Source organism: Monodelphis domestica, chromosome 4 (genome assembly GCF_027887165.1).
Source record: "Monodelphis domestica isolate mMonDom1 chromosome 4, mMonDom1.pri, whole genome shotgun sequence".
NCBI lineage: Eukaryota > Metazoa > Chordata > Mammalia > Didelphimorphia > Didelphidae > Monodelphis > Monodelphis domestica.
Window position 1 is genome coordinate 388,523,099 of NC_077230.1, and position 13,220 is coordinate 388,536,318.

General features: G+C 40.7%; 1 protein-coding gene across 1 annotated transcript; it reads left to right on the forward strand.

Annotated features, from left to right (window-relative positions):
* Positions 1-692: 692 nt before the first annotated feature.
* On the forward strand, positions 693-10,996 carry LOC100027418 (group IID secretory phospholipase A2). Its single transcript, XM_007491266.3, has 4 exons — positions 693-841; positions 4,634-4,781; positions 6,695-6,801; positions 8,854-10,996. Exons 1-4 carry the CDS (start codon positions 802-804, stop codon positions 8,994-8,996), a joined length of 438 nt encoding a protein of 145 aa, XP_007491328.1. The 5' UTR covers positions 693-801; the 3' UTR covers positions 8,997-10,996.
* Positions 10,997-13,220: the final 2,224 nt, after the last annotated feature.

Sequence of the window (13,220 nt, forward strand, 5' to 3'; positions counted from 1 at the left end):
CAGTGTTCTTTTGTTGTCGTTGTTGTTTTCTTGACAGTTTGTGAAAAATAATTTTTCTTTTCTTGAAGTTATAGTTGTCCTAGCAAATTCAGTAAGGTTACTCCTGTATCCCCATCCCTAGCATATACAAAACCTTGAAGAAGCTTCTCTGGGTCACGGGAAAAATAATAGTATCAATAACAACAACAATTAAATGCCATTTAATGTTTACAAAATGCTTTATGGGTGTTATCTCATTTGGTCCTCACAATAATCCTGGGAGGTTGATGCTACCATGATTCCCACTTTACAGAGAGTCAATTGTCAACAACCATTATGAAATAGCTCCTATGTGCCTGGTATTGTGCTAAGCACCGTAGATGCCAATACTTAAAACAAGCAAACAAACAAAAAGTCCCTGTGCTCAAGGAGCTTACAATCTAATACACAATAGGAAACTGAAAACTGCAGGGCTCCGGGGGGTGAAAGGAGGGGAGCCACAGATGGAGAAGTCAGAGATGGCCCAGAGCAGAGCAGGCAGGTGAAAAATAAGAAATTCAGAGCTAAAATCTCTCCTTAAATGGAAATTGAAGATGGAAGTTGAAGAAACTGAACAGGTGATGATTAAGCGACTTATTCAGGATTATACAACTAGTAGGAAAGCCTGTGACTCCTGATATGGATCAAACCCTTACAGCCTGGCTTTCTTCCTTGAAATTTTCCAGCTTTCTTCAGGACAAGGTCACTGTTCCAAGTGTCCAGCCCAGAAATCATCCAGCTTGGAGGCAGTCCAGACTGACCATACCAAGACTGCCTTGGACCATGCAGCTGATACTGCTATGCATCATACTCATCACCTCAGGTGAGTGATGTCTAAGCAAAAGGGATCAGGCCTCAAGACTGGATGGCTGTTCTAGTCCTTTGTCCAACTCCCATCCAAACTGGTCTTATCTGAAGAGGAAAGAACCAGGCAGAATGACCACCTCCTGCTACCTCCATAATGCAGAACAGAGCCACCATTACCCATTGGATGATACCTTTGCAACATCTCTATTTTTTAAACCTTTCCCTTCTGTCTTAGAATCGCATCAGTTCCAAGGCAGAAGAGTAGCAAGAGCTAGGCAATTAGAGTTAAGCAACTTGCTCAGAGTCATATATGGCTATAGCAAAGTGCATTTCGAGAACAATTCAACCATTCAAATGGGAGTGCCTTCTATAGGAGATGGCCACACCATTGGTAATTTCGTTGTTCAGTCATTTTCAGTCATGTCAGACATTTCGTGACCCCATTTGGAGTATTCTTGGCAAAGATCCTGAAGTGGTTGGTCATTTCCTTCTCTAGATAATTTTACAGATGAGGAAACTGAGACAAATGAGGTAAAATGACTTGCCCAGGGTCACATAACGAGATCAGATTTGAACTCATAAAGATGAGTCTTCCTGATCCAGGTCTAGCATTCTATCCACTGAATCACCTAGCTGTCCATCAGTAAGGGAAGGGACAAATGTAGGGAATATGTGTAACTAGGGCTCGCTTGTGAAGGGAACACAAGTAGTCAGGGCAGTTATTAGAGCTGGGGTGACTTATACCTCCAAAGTTACAGAGCCACTAACTACAATGTCTCTTCCTCCTTTTGTCTTTGAACAACTTTCATTATTCCAAACACCAGTGGCCTCTATGAGGTGGCTTGGGAGATTGAGCAGCCCAAGAATATGACTTTCATGCTGCTGAATCTTGGACAGTGATTTTGCCTAAAGCTAAGTGAAGGCTATTATATGCTTCCATGACCTTCTCAGCTAAGCAATTATTCCTTTTTTCCCTTTAGACCTTATTTCCATTTCTTTTTTTTTTTAACCTTCCATCTTAGAATCAATACTAAGTATTGGTTCCAAGGCTAAAGAGTGGTAAAGGCTAGGCAATGGGGGTCAAGTGACTTGCCCAGGGTCACACAGCTGGGAAGTGTCTGAGGCCAGATATGAACCCAGGACCTCCTGTCTCTAGGCCTGGCTCTCAATCCACTGAGCTGCCCAGCTGCCCCCTTATTTCCATTTCTTAATCAATCTTTAAAGCCCAATTCAAATGCTATCTTTATGTAAGAAGAGGCATTCCCTCATCACTAGAGCCATAGTGGCACTTGGGAGAAAGCACATCTTTACACCAGTTATCATAGGATATGTAATCATCTTGTTATAGATTTCATATCCCTCTATTAGACTGCGAGTTCCATGAGTGCAGAGCAGACCTTAGCTAAACTTGGTAGCTCTTGTAGAATTCAGCCCAGTGTTTTTTGGTTTTAAGGTCCCCCCATAACATTTTTGTAACATCCAGTACAATTTTCAATAATTGTTTTCTCATATTTGTTGATCCATGTCCTCTCCCTCTCTCCCATCCTTCTCCTTTCCCCAAGATAATGAGTAATATGATATAAATTGTACGTGTTATTCTATGATACATTTTCCCATGTTCATCATGTGAAAGAAGATGCATATTGCTTACGCTAGAGAAAAATTCACGGCTGAAATAAAATGAAGAATGGCATGCTTCAGTCTGCATTCAGACTTTAGTTCCTTCTGTAGTGGTGTAGAGCCTTTTTTATCATGAGTCCCCTGGAGTTGTCCTGAGTCCTTGCCTTGCTGATAATAGTAAAGTCGTTCACAGCTGATCTTCATATTTTATTGTTGTTACTGTGTACAACCTTCTCCTGGTTCCACTGATTTCCCTTTGCATCACTTCATAAAAGTCTTTCCAGGTTTGTTTGGTTTTTTGGTGATCATCTTGTTTGCCATTTCTTATGGTTCAACAGTATTGTTACAATCGATCTGAGATCATAATTTTTAATGTGGATTGCTTCCCTTGTTTTTTTATTTTGGCCAAAGCATAGTAGATTCTGTTCAAGCCCTTTACCTTTATTCTGTGTATGTGCCCCTGCTTTAAATGTGTTTATTATAGATAGCACATTGCATATAGGTACTTAGTAAAGGTTTTGCTGAGTTGAATCAATCTTTGTTAGGTCAAAGCTACCCAGCATCCATGTTTCATTTTAGGATAGGGCCGGGGAAAGGGGCAACGAATTGACCTGTGGTTTTATTGATAGAAGAGACTCCAAAGTACCACTTTTAGGTCCCTACCTGCCTCACAATACAGTTTTAGTTATCTTTACCATTTCCAACAAGTGGTTGTCCTCACTATGGTACAATTAAATGTAATGGACTTCTCTACTAGCAGCAATGCAATGATCCAGGCCAATTCTGAGGGACTTATGAGAAAGAACACTATGCACATCCTGAGGAAGAACTGTGGGAGCAGAAACCCAGAAGAAAAACAACTGCTCGATCACATGGTTTGATGGGGATGTGATTGGGGATGTAGACTCTAAACCATCAACCTAGTGCAAATTTCAATAATATGGAAATGGGTCTGGATCAATGACACAAAAAACCCAGTGGAATTGTGCATTGGCTATGGGAGGTAGGTATTAATTTTAATTGTGGTTACTCTGAATATTTATATAGGTGGTCACCAGGGATTTAATTTCTAAATCCCAAAATGAATAACTGAAGTAAAATGGAATTTATGGTAGTTTATTTACAATAGAGGGAAGATATTAAAGAAGAGAGAAAAAGGGGAGAGAGCGGGGGAACTCTGGCTTCCTCTGAGCCAGGTCCTAATCAGGGAAAAGAGTCTCAAGACAAAACAAGAGGTTTATGCCTCCGAGAAAGGCAAGGTCACTAAGTCAGCCTTTCATTCACCAATGATGACCATCTAAATGGAAAGAAGTCTGATGTCTCCTTCATGAGTTCCTCCAGGGGTCCAGTTCCACAGTCTCTCCTCCAAGTCAGAGAGCTCTTCGATTTCCTCAAATCGAATATCGAATCAAATATCCCTTCTTCTAGCCTCTGATTCTCTTTTTTAAAGATCTTTTTCTCTTGTGTCACTTCCCCTAAATTTCACATCTACCAATCACAGCAGACGCTTTTCTCCAGCACTTCCCACTCTTTAGTTCACACCTTCTTTGGTTAGATTATACCTTTTGGGTTACTTAACACCTTTTTTGGTTAGTTCACCTTTTGTAGTTACTTAACACTTTTTTGTAGTTAAAATGAGCAGATCTACTTAAAATACTGAGTTATCACCTTTTGGGGATTAAAATCTAAAAATAGATTGTGGATTACAATTCAATCTTCCCAGTAAAGGAAGAGCTAAGTACCTTCATTGTTACAATGAGGAGATAGCTAAATCCAATCTTCACATGGGGGAAGGGAGGGGAGGAAAGGAACATGAATCTTGTAACCATAGAAAAATATTCGAAATTAATTAATTAAATAAAATTTAAAATGAATAAATGAATAAATAAATAAAACAAGTGGTTATCCTTCTTCTGCTTGAAGATCTCTAATGAGGGAAAACCTTACTTTCCAAGGCAGCTCATTCTAGTTTAGCTTGAACAATTAGGAAGTTTCTCCTGACATCAGCCTACATTTTCTCTTTATAAGTTTCACTGCTCCTGGTTTTGCCATCTGGGGCCAAATAGAATAAATCTGGTCCTTCCTTCTTGTGATGACCCTTTAAATGTATAAAATTATGCCACATCCCTCTCCCATCCTTCTCTTCCCCAAGTTATATATGATTGATTGCATAATACTTCTCTTGTAGGAGGTATGGCCCCAAGCCAGGGGAGCCTGCTGCAACTGAAAAAAATGATTAGACAGGCAACAGGAAAAAATCCCATCTTCAGCTATCTGAACTATGGATGCCACTGTGGACCAGGGGGCAGAGGTCAACCCATAGATGCAACTGACTGGTAACTATCCCCTTTGCAGGCCTTTCCTCTCTCATCTCACCCATCTCATCTTGGAGTCATGGTAGCAGAATTTCTTTAGGTTCCATGGCTCTTGCAGTCCTTGACCAGTTTAATTTGACTTTTAATTCAGGGGTTTTGTGACAGAAGAATTGAGTCAGTCAGTCAACAAGCATTCATCAAACACTATTATAGGCTAGGCACTATACTAAGCAGCTAGGGATTCAAAGACAACAAAAGACAGCATCTGCCTTCAAGGAGCTCACAGTCTAATGGGAATTCATCACCTTCTGGTCTCTCTCTACTGGTAATGAGCCTCTCCACATTTAACCAGGCTAATCCTGATAATCCAGATAAGGTCTGTGGCCCAGACCCAAAGAGGAGAGAGCCCCCACTTGTGCTCTTCTGCCTGAAATTATATCATGGGACAAAAGGCCAATAGGATATAACAGGATAGATAGGCTGACATCTTGTCCTTTCCTGGCACATTAACAGGTCTTCTTAAGGCAATGCCTTGCCCCAAAGGATGGATACAATGGTGAATAACTACTCACATATCTTCAAGTTCTTTCCTTAACTTTAGTGCCTTCCCTCTTGGATTATCTCCAATTTATCCTGTCTATATCTTATACGCACACAGTTATTTGTATAAATGTAGCTTCTGTTAAACTAAGAGCTCCTTGAGAGCAGGGACTGTCCATTGCCTTCCTGTGCATCCCCAAGTGCTTAGCATATAGTGCCTGGCACATAGTAGGGGCTTAGGAAATACTTTTTAACTGATTCGTGACCATAGCCTTTGGAGATGATGATAATAACTCTTTACTAGATTGCGTTATGATTATTAGAGTTCTTCTTTCTCAAAAAGATACCATCAATTAGATAAAGCAAATATTCTTTCTATTGGCCTTGATGGGAAATTTCATTGGTATTGTGGACTCTAGGTAGGAAAATCTCGCTCCCTCCTCCTGTCAAAAGAAATCAATCATTTAGTCTTAGAGAGCTGAAGGAGGCCATGGGAGGATAAATGTTTTGTCCAGTGTCAAATAGCCAGTATGTGTCAGAAACTGGAGCTGGAATGTAGGCTTTTCTGACTCCAAGGCCAGCTCTATCTCCAACTTTGCCAGCTTCCCCAGTTCCCATCACCATTTCTGAGAGATACATCAACAGACATTAGGTGTTGTTCAGTCATGTCTGACTCTTCATGACCCTGTCTGGGGTTTTCTTGACAAAGATACTGGAGTGTTTTGCTCTTTCCTTCTCTGACTCGTTTTACAGATGGAGGAACTGAGGCAAAGGAGGTTAAGTGATTTGCTCAAGGTTAGACAGCTAAGTTGTCTGAGGCCAGATTTAAACTCAGGAAGATGAGTCTTTCTGATTCCTGATCCAGGATTCTATCCACTGCACGAGCCAGCTGCCCAATTGTTAAGTGCCTACTGAAATTAAATATTGGATAGTTCCTGGGTTGTGTGAATTTTCTTCATCTAATGACCAAAGCCTAACATTGAAGTGGATTGAGAAATTGTGTCCTACTTTTCTAACTTCACATTGTGAGGTGTAAATAAAACAAAAGCAAAACCACCTCTTTACTTCCTCTTTCATACTGCTCTTACATCCTCAGTGTTCTAAGGACCCTCCCAGCTCTGATGTTCTATCTTGCAAGATCTCTTAAAGTGTTGATATTCTGTGGTTGCATTATTCTATGCTAGAATAGGGTATGGCATTAGTTTTCCCCCATAGGGAGCCTCACTTCACTGTTGCTACCAGAGAGAGGGGATCAGACACTGAGGTGGCCCTACTTTCTCCCAAAGTGCAGTGAGCAGTAGCAAGAACAGGAAAGAAAGGAAATCAGAGAAAGCCAACAGGCTGAGCCTTGCTATGTTTCATGTCTGGTCTCCCATCCTCTCCCCCCAACCCAGGTGCTGCAAGGCACATGACTGCTGCTATGAGCATCTAGCCGAACAGAAATGCTATGCCCATTTGGACGTGTACAAGTACAAATATGTCAGCGGGGACATCGAGTGCTGTGAGTTTCTGAGCCAAAGCCTCCCTAGTTCAGAGGGATTTACCCTTAACCTGGACCCTGACAAGCTGCAATCACAGACTAACAGGATTTAGAGTCAGAGGGGAACATAGAGGATCAAATTGTCCACCCCTCTTGTTTGGCAGAAGAAACAAGTCTGGAAAAGAGTTTAAATCCTAGCTGGGTAAATGACTTCCTCTCTGTGGACCTCAGTTTCCCCAGGTATAAAATGAGAAGGTTGAACTAGATAGCCTCTAAGAACCCTTAAAAGTTCAAAACCTCATTGTTTAATTTATAAAACATATTTCCTGGGTTCTAGGTGCAGCCTCTCTTTCCCTTCTTCTTCCTAGCTGAGGATGATGGGGAGGGGGGCAAGCAAACATGTTTTTCACTGCCTGCCTTGGGACAGCTAGGCTAGGCAGTTTTCTCATGGTTAAAGGGTCCCTGTCATTCTCCACAGGGTCCTAATTCCTCCTCACCCTACCCAAGACACCTCCAAGATCCCAGTAATAATGATGGGTCAGGTGTATATAGCACTTCAAGAAATGTAAGGTATTTTGCAGACCATCTCATGGGAACCTGGAAAATGATTGTTACTATTGGTAACAATATTAGAGGGGGAAATGATGATTTGGAGATCAGTGACTTGCTCATGATAACCCAGCTAATAAGAATGAGAGGTTGGGGGCAGCTGGATGGCTTAATGGATTAAAAGTCAGTTCTAAAGGTGAGAGGTCCTGAGTTCAAATGTGGCCTCAGAATCTTCCTAGCTATGTGATCCAGGGTAAGTCACTAAACCCCACTATGGCTTAGTCTTTACCATTCTTATGCCTTGCAACCAATATACAGGATTGATTCTAAGATAGAAGATAAGGGTTTAAAAAAAACAAATCTGAGAAAGATAATTTGAACCAGGGCTTCCTGATTCCAGGCTCAATATGATACCCACTATGACCATTGTAAGAAAGCAAGTGATTTAGTCCTGGGGTTCAAATTAAACATATATTCAGCTCATCAAATAGGAAGTATACTGAAGAAGAACAATCTTTAGGCTTTCACATCTGCCAGACTGTCTAAATACAAAATCATCTTGCTAAGCAATGAGAACCTGATCTTGCAACACTGTTTGCCACTAAATCCAGCTACCTTGATCCCAGAATTACCCTTGTCAGGAGAACCACTACACAATTGCTTGCAAACCATTGAGTTAGTGTAGAAATCCAGAGAGGACTTGACAGATATACCCTTGTTAAATCCTGATATGGGAATGTTTACTGATGGTTCTTTGTTTGTAGAGGATGGCAAAAGATACACCAGTGCATCTATAGTTACACAAATGGACACATTATGGCATGTATCTCTGCATAAAGATCCTGCCATCTTCCCTCCATCAACAGGATTTACCTAAACCTCTATTTCCCTGATCACTTAGTACTCTCAGCCTTTCCACTGGTATTACATCCTAACCAGTGAGACAAACCAACCAACCCACTTCATTATAAAAAGAAAGAAGCCTCCCTTCTTTTTTTATACCACCTACATTCCTAATTACATAGATTCAGAGCTTACAAGGACCACAGAAGTGGTCAAATCTGACCTCATTTTACAAATGAGGAAACCAAGTAAATTTTAGTGTTTTGCCTGGGGTCATACAACCCTCTGGACAAAGCATGAGTTTCTGCTACCACATTTCTAATAGGTGATATTCTCAAAAATATGAAAATAGGGTATTTGGGGACCACAGAAATCCCAGATATGTGACTCTGCTTGAATTTCAAAAAAAATGAGGAATTCACCCCCTTCAAAGGGGACATCTTATTCCTGGAGGTCTCTAACTCTTAGATTCCTCTGAGGTACTTTCTCTAGTCCCAAGTGAATGTCCAACCAATAGGAGCAGCATTCAGTAGGACAGCCGATCCCAAGGCCAGAAACAGAAAGCATCAGTCACTTTGGTGCTGGGTTGCTGATGGGTGGTTAGGCTGATGGAGAGGTGGAGAATTAGAGAATAGAGGTACAGCCTATCTCAAGTTGCCCCTGTCTTTGGCTCTTTGTCAGATGGGAAGAGTCATTGCGAGAAGGAGATTTGCCAGTGTGACAAAGAACTTGCCCTCTGCCTGCGACGAAACCTGGAAACCTACAAGAAACAATTCTGTTTGTCTTGGTTGTTCTTCTGTCAAGGCGAGAATCCAGAATGCTAGAAAGAGGTCCTCCATCATCCCTGGTGGGAAGAGAGCTCTGGATGGGGCTCTAACCCTAACATGTTTACTTTTAAAACAACAACAAAAAGTAAAACTAAAAAACAGAGCCTACATACTGGTTTTGAGGATTTCGTGTTCAAAAATAGACTGGGGTCTCTGTAGCATATTATTGAGAGTGCATGGTGCTCTGGATATCCTATAAAGGCCCTTCTAGTTCTGAAATTCTTTCCTCCAAGGTCTTTTCCTAGTGCCAATATTCTGTATTCTAAGGGTCTTCCCATCTCTGACATTTCTGTGACATTCTGCACTAATTTTCTATAATCAATTAACTATTCTGAGAACTACCAGCCTCCCTAGAATAAGAATGTGTCCACTCAAGGTCACTTCTCTGGGAAGAACAATTGTTCTTTATTCATACAAGTTCTCCTCAACAAGTTTGTGGAACCCTTAGCTACCTAGTTTCCTCATCATGTCTTATATTGAGGTCTGTGGGACCTCACCCCTGGGCTCCAGGAGCAGCCTTTTTCCTCTCTTCCATTGCTTTGGATAATACAGAAGGGAAAGTTGACCTGCTTCTCATCGTCTCTCTTGGGAAAGCCTGGCTGGGCAATTTCCCCAAGGTTTCCATGTCCCCAATGTCCTCTATAGGATCATGATTTGATCTCTCCTGACTCCAGGGCTGTCCATGCTCTATCCATGGAGCCACCTAGTTGCCATGTTTCCTTGGCTCCTTCTGAAAGTGACTTTTCCTAGTTTCTCTCTTGCCTGTCCAGTTTCAAAAACTTTCTCCTTTAAGGTAACCTTCTACCTCCCCTGTAGATATCCCATATGTATTTATCCATATACATATTATCTTCCCCATTAGAATGTAAGCTCCTCAAGGGCAAGGACTGATTTTTTTTTATCTTTAGAGATATGGGTTTGACATATGGTTGGGACCTTGGGGAAGGTCTGTTGATGAATTATGATCAATTCTGTAAGGGGTAAAAATTATGGTAGAATTGAATATTTAAGAGTATGGTCACCAGGAATTTAATGACTAAATTCCAATGAATTACTCAGACCTAATCAACGTAGGACTTCTATGAGGCTAACTTCCAACCATGAGTCAAAGCTCTTGACAAGGACAATTTGGTCACCTCCCCATCCAACCCACATGGCACCCAAACCAATGTCATGTACCTATTTTAGGACTAGATTGAGGGTCCCAGGGAAAAGGAACGAGGTTCCATTTATTGGTTGATGTAAAAAGGGTCTGTTGGGCAAATTACAAACCTATCAGATAATTTCTCAGCCTTGGAACCTTGGAACCTGAATCGGGGGAAGGCCTGCAAACATTTCCCATAGACTCCCTACTCTCCACCCAGCCAGTATTCAAGGCCTTCAGGGACTCCAAGCTGGGTACTCAAGGACACTCCCAGCAGAGCCTTGGTTTTGGACAGAGGTGAGAGGAAAAGGGTGGTTCCTTATCCTCTCATTGCAGTTCATCCAACACTGCCAGCCAAATTCCTGTCCTGAACATTTCTGGGAACTTGCAGCCCTTCCCCAGAAATCTGCTTTGCTATTTTTCTTTTGTCCAGGGCCGGAAAGTTCTAATGAGCACCTCTTTACAATATTTTCAAGCCTACAAGGTGAGTTCACCATCTGCTACTGGCACAGTAGAGGACTCTGGAGTCAGGAATACCTAAATTCAAATTCAGCCTTAGATACCTGCCAGCTCTGTGCCCCTGGATAAGTCACTTCACCTCTGTCTGCCTCATTTTCCTCAACTATTAAAAAAAGCACCTGTCTCCCAAGGTTGTTGTGAGAATCTAATGAGATAGTATTTGTAGTGTACTTAACACAGTGCCTAGCACATAATAAACATTTATTAAATACTTGTCCCCTTCCCTCCTCCAAAATTGTGCCCTGAGATGATTACCCATTTGATTTTCTGTATTATTTTCTTGGTAGTTTCCTAGAAATCTATAAATAAACTCATTTAAAAAACACACACAAAACTATCTCTTCTATGCTGAGGGGGCGTCCAACCAATATGGCACTGAAAGGTTGATTTAGAGTTACTGAAAGGACTTCTATTTCATTTTAAGAAGTTATTTTTTGTTTTAATGTTTTAAAGAATGGGTAGGGCTGAGGGGCAACAGGAAGGCAGAAGGTAAATATTAGGGAAAGAAGGTTATGCAGAAATGAAAAATATAAACAAATTCAAAAGAAGCCAAGTGTTATTTTGATCATTATGTTAACTATGTAATTAATCCAAAGTACTATCATTTTAACTTTGAAAAGCTGCCCTATCCATGAACACTGAATTTCCCTCCAGTTATTTAGATCTTTTCCTTTATAGTCTCAGAGTGGGAAGGGACCTTTGATTTAGAGTTGGATCATCTTCCTGAATTCTACATTTCATAGATGAAGAGCTTGAGTCCCAGAGATTTTAAGGGATTGCCTGAAGTCACAGAGGGGGTAGGTAAGAGTGACTGGATCCCAGGGCCTCTGGCTTGAAATCTTATTTTTTTTATATTTATATTTATTTATTTAAATTTTTTATGATTTTAAATTTATTTTAATTATTTTGAATTTTAAATTATTTTAAATTTTAAATTATTTATTTAAATATTTATATTTATTTTTATTATTTTATTTATATTTAGTTTTTATTTATATATTACATTGCCATCTTCCCTGATACATACTCATACTGCCTTTGCTGGAAGTCCTTCAATGAGACCTTCATTATTCTTACTTTATGTGTGAAGAGAGACCTTCTGCAGATACCATACAATCTCAGGGAGTTCAGTGAATTTATTTATCCTCTTTTTTGGCTACACTGACTTTGCCTCTTTCAAAGAGAATGGCGTTTCAATAGGGGTTCAAATCTTTGGTCTGTTATTTACTTCCTTTGTAACCTTGGTTGAACCTTCTCTCCTGTCTTGGCCTCTGTAAAATGAGAGGGTTAGGAACAGCTAGGTGGCACAGTGCCAGAGTGCCAGACCTGGAGTTGGGAAGAGCTGGGTTCAAATTTGCCATCAGAGATTTCTTAGATGTGTGATGCTAGGCAAGTCACTTAACTCCAACTGGTTAGTCTTTACAAGTCTTCTGCCTTCGAATTGATACTAAGACAGAGGGTATGGGTTTAAAAAAATTTTAAATAAAATGAAATGAAATGAAAGCATTAGGCCAGAATCAAGCTATTTGGTGATACCTTAATTACCTCCTAGTTTTAAATTCTACAAACTTGTGAAGCTGAGCCTTGCTTTAATCTAATGCCTTTCCCCTCCATCTCTTACCCCAATCAGAAATTGGGGACTGGAGAAAGCCCAATCTCTCCCTTCCTGTTTAGCTTTCCCTAGCACTGTGAGAAAGATTATGTTGTATTTGCTAAAGGCAGAAGACAACATGGAGAAAAGAAGTTCTTTGTAGTCTATGAATCCCCAGCCCTCACCCCTCTATCCTTCTCTTCAGAGCCCAGAGCTGCCTAGAATCTCTGGTCCCAGGCATTCTACCAGTAGGGACAAGGGGACCTCTGAAGATCTCATCTTGATTTCCCAGGTCTGTTCTCTCCAGCCTTCTTTTCAGAAACTCTCTAAGGCCAAGAGGTGGGAGCTGATTTACTTGTGATGGCAATGGAAGTAAGAGGCAAAGCCCAGATTCTAACCCAGACCCTTTGTCTCTTTGCACTCAAAATTCTATGATCTTGCCATAGTCTGGCTTCATCTTCATGGTGGCAGAGGCTTTTACGCTTTTTTCTTTTAGAGGACCAATCAATTAATCAACCATTTAATCAACAAGCACTTAGTAAGTACCTCCTGTATGCCAGGCACTGTGTGAGGCCCTGGTGACACAGATAAAAAAGAGTGTCTGACTGGGGCACTGATCTTTGAGCCTACAAGAACTCCAGTTTCCTTCCTTGTCTTACACTATAGTGTGGTGGTAGATTGAGGGTGAAACTAGGAGTCAGGAAGACATGGGGATATGAGGTGGTTGAGGGGGGAAGGCAACAACACATACATGAATAAGTCAATTGGAAAAAATATAATATATATTATTTATAAATATATTTAATTTTCTACATATGAATACTTAGAGCCAACCTGTTTCACACCTGATTAGCTTTCATTCATTCATTCACTGGATAAATGTTTATTCAGTCTAGATTCCATCCATGGAATCATAGATTTCATCCCTGGTTTCATTCCAACAAATATTCAATGGAAATATGTACAT

Excerpts from the sequence above, each read along its gene's own strand:
- LOC100027418 (XM_007491266.3), top strand. The coding sequence starts at position 802 with ATGCAGCTGATACTGCTATGCATCATACTCATCACCTCAG. Across the intron at positions 842-4,633 it reads CATCATACTCATCACCTCAG|GAGGTATGGCCCCAAGCCAG; the intron begins GTGAGTGATGTC and ends CTTCTCTTGTAG. Across the intron at positions 4,782-6,694 it reads CCCATAGATGCAACTGACTG|GTGCTGCAAGGCACATGACT; the intron begins GTAACTATCCCC and ends CCCCCAACCCAG.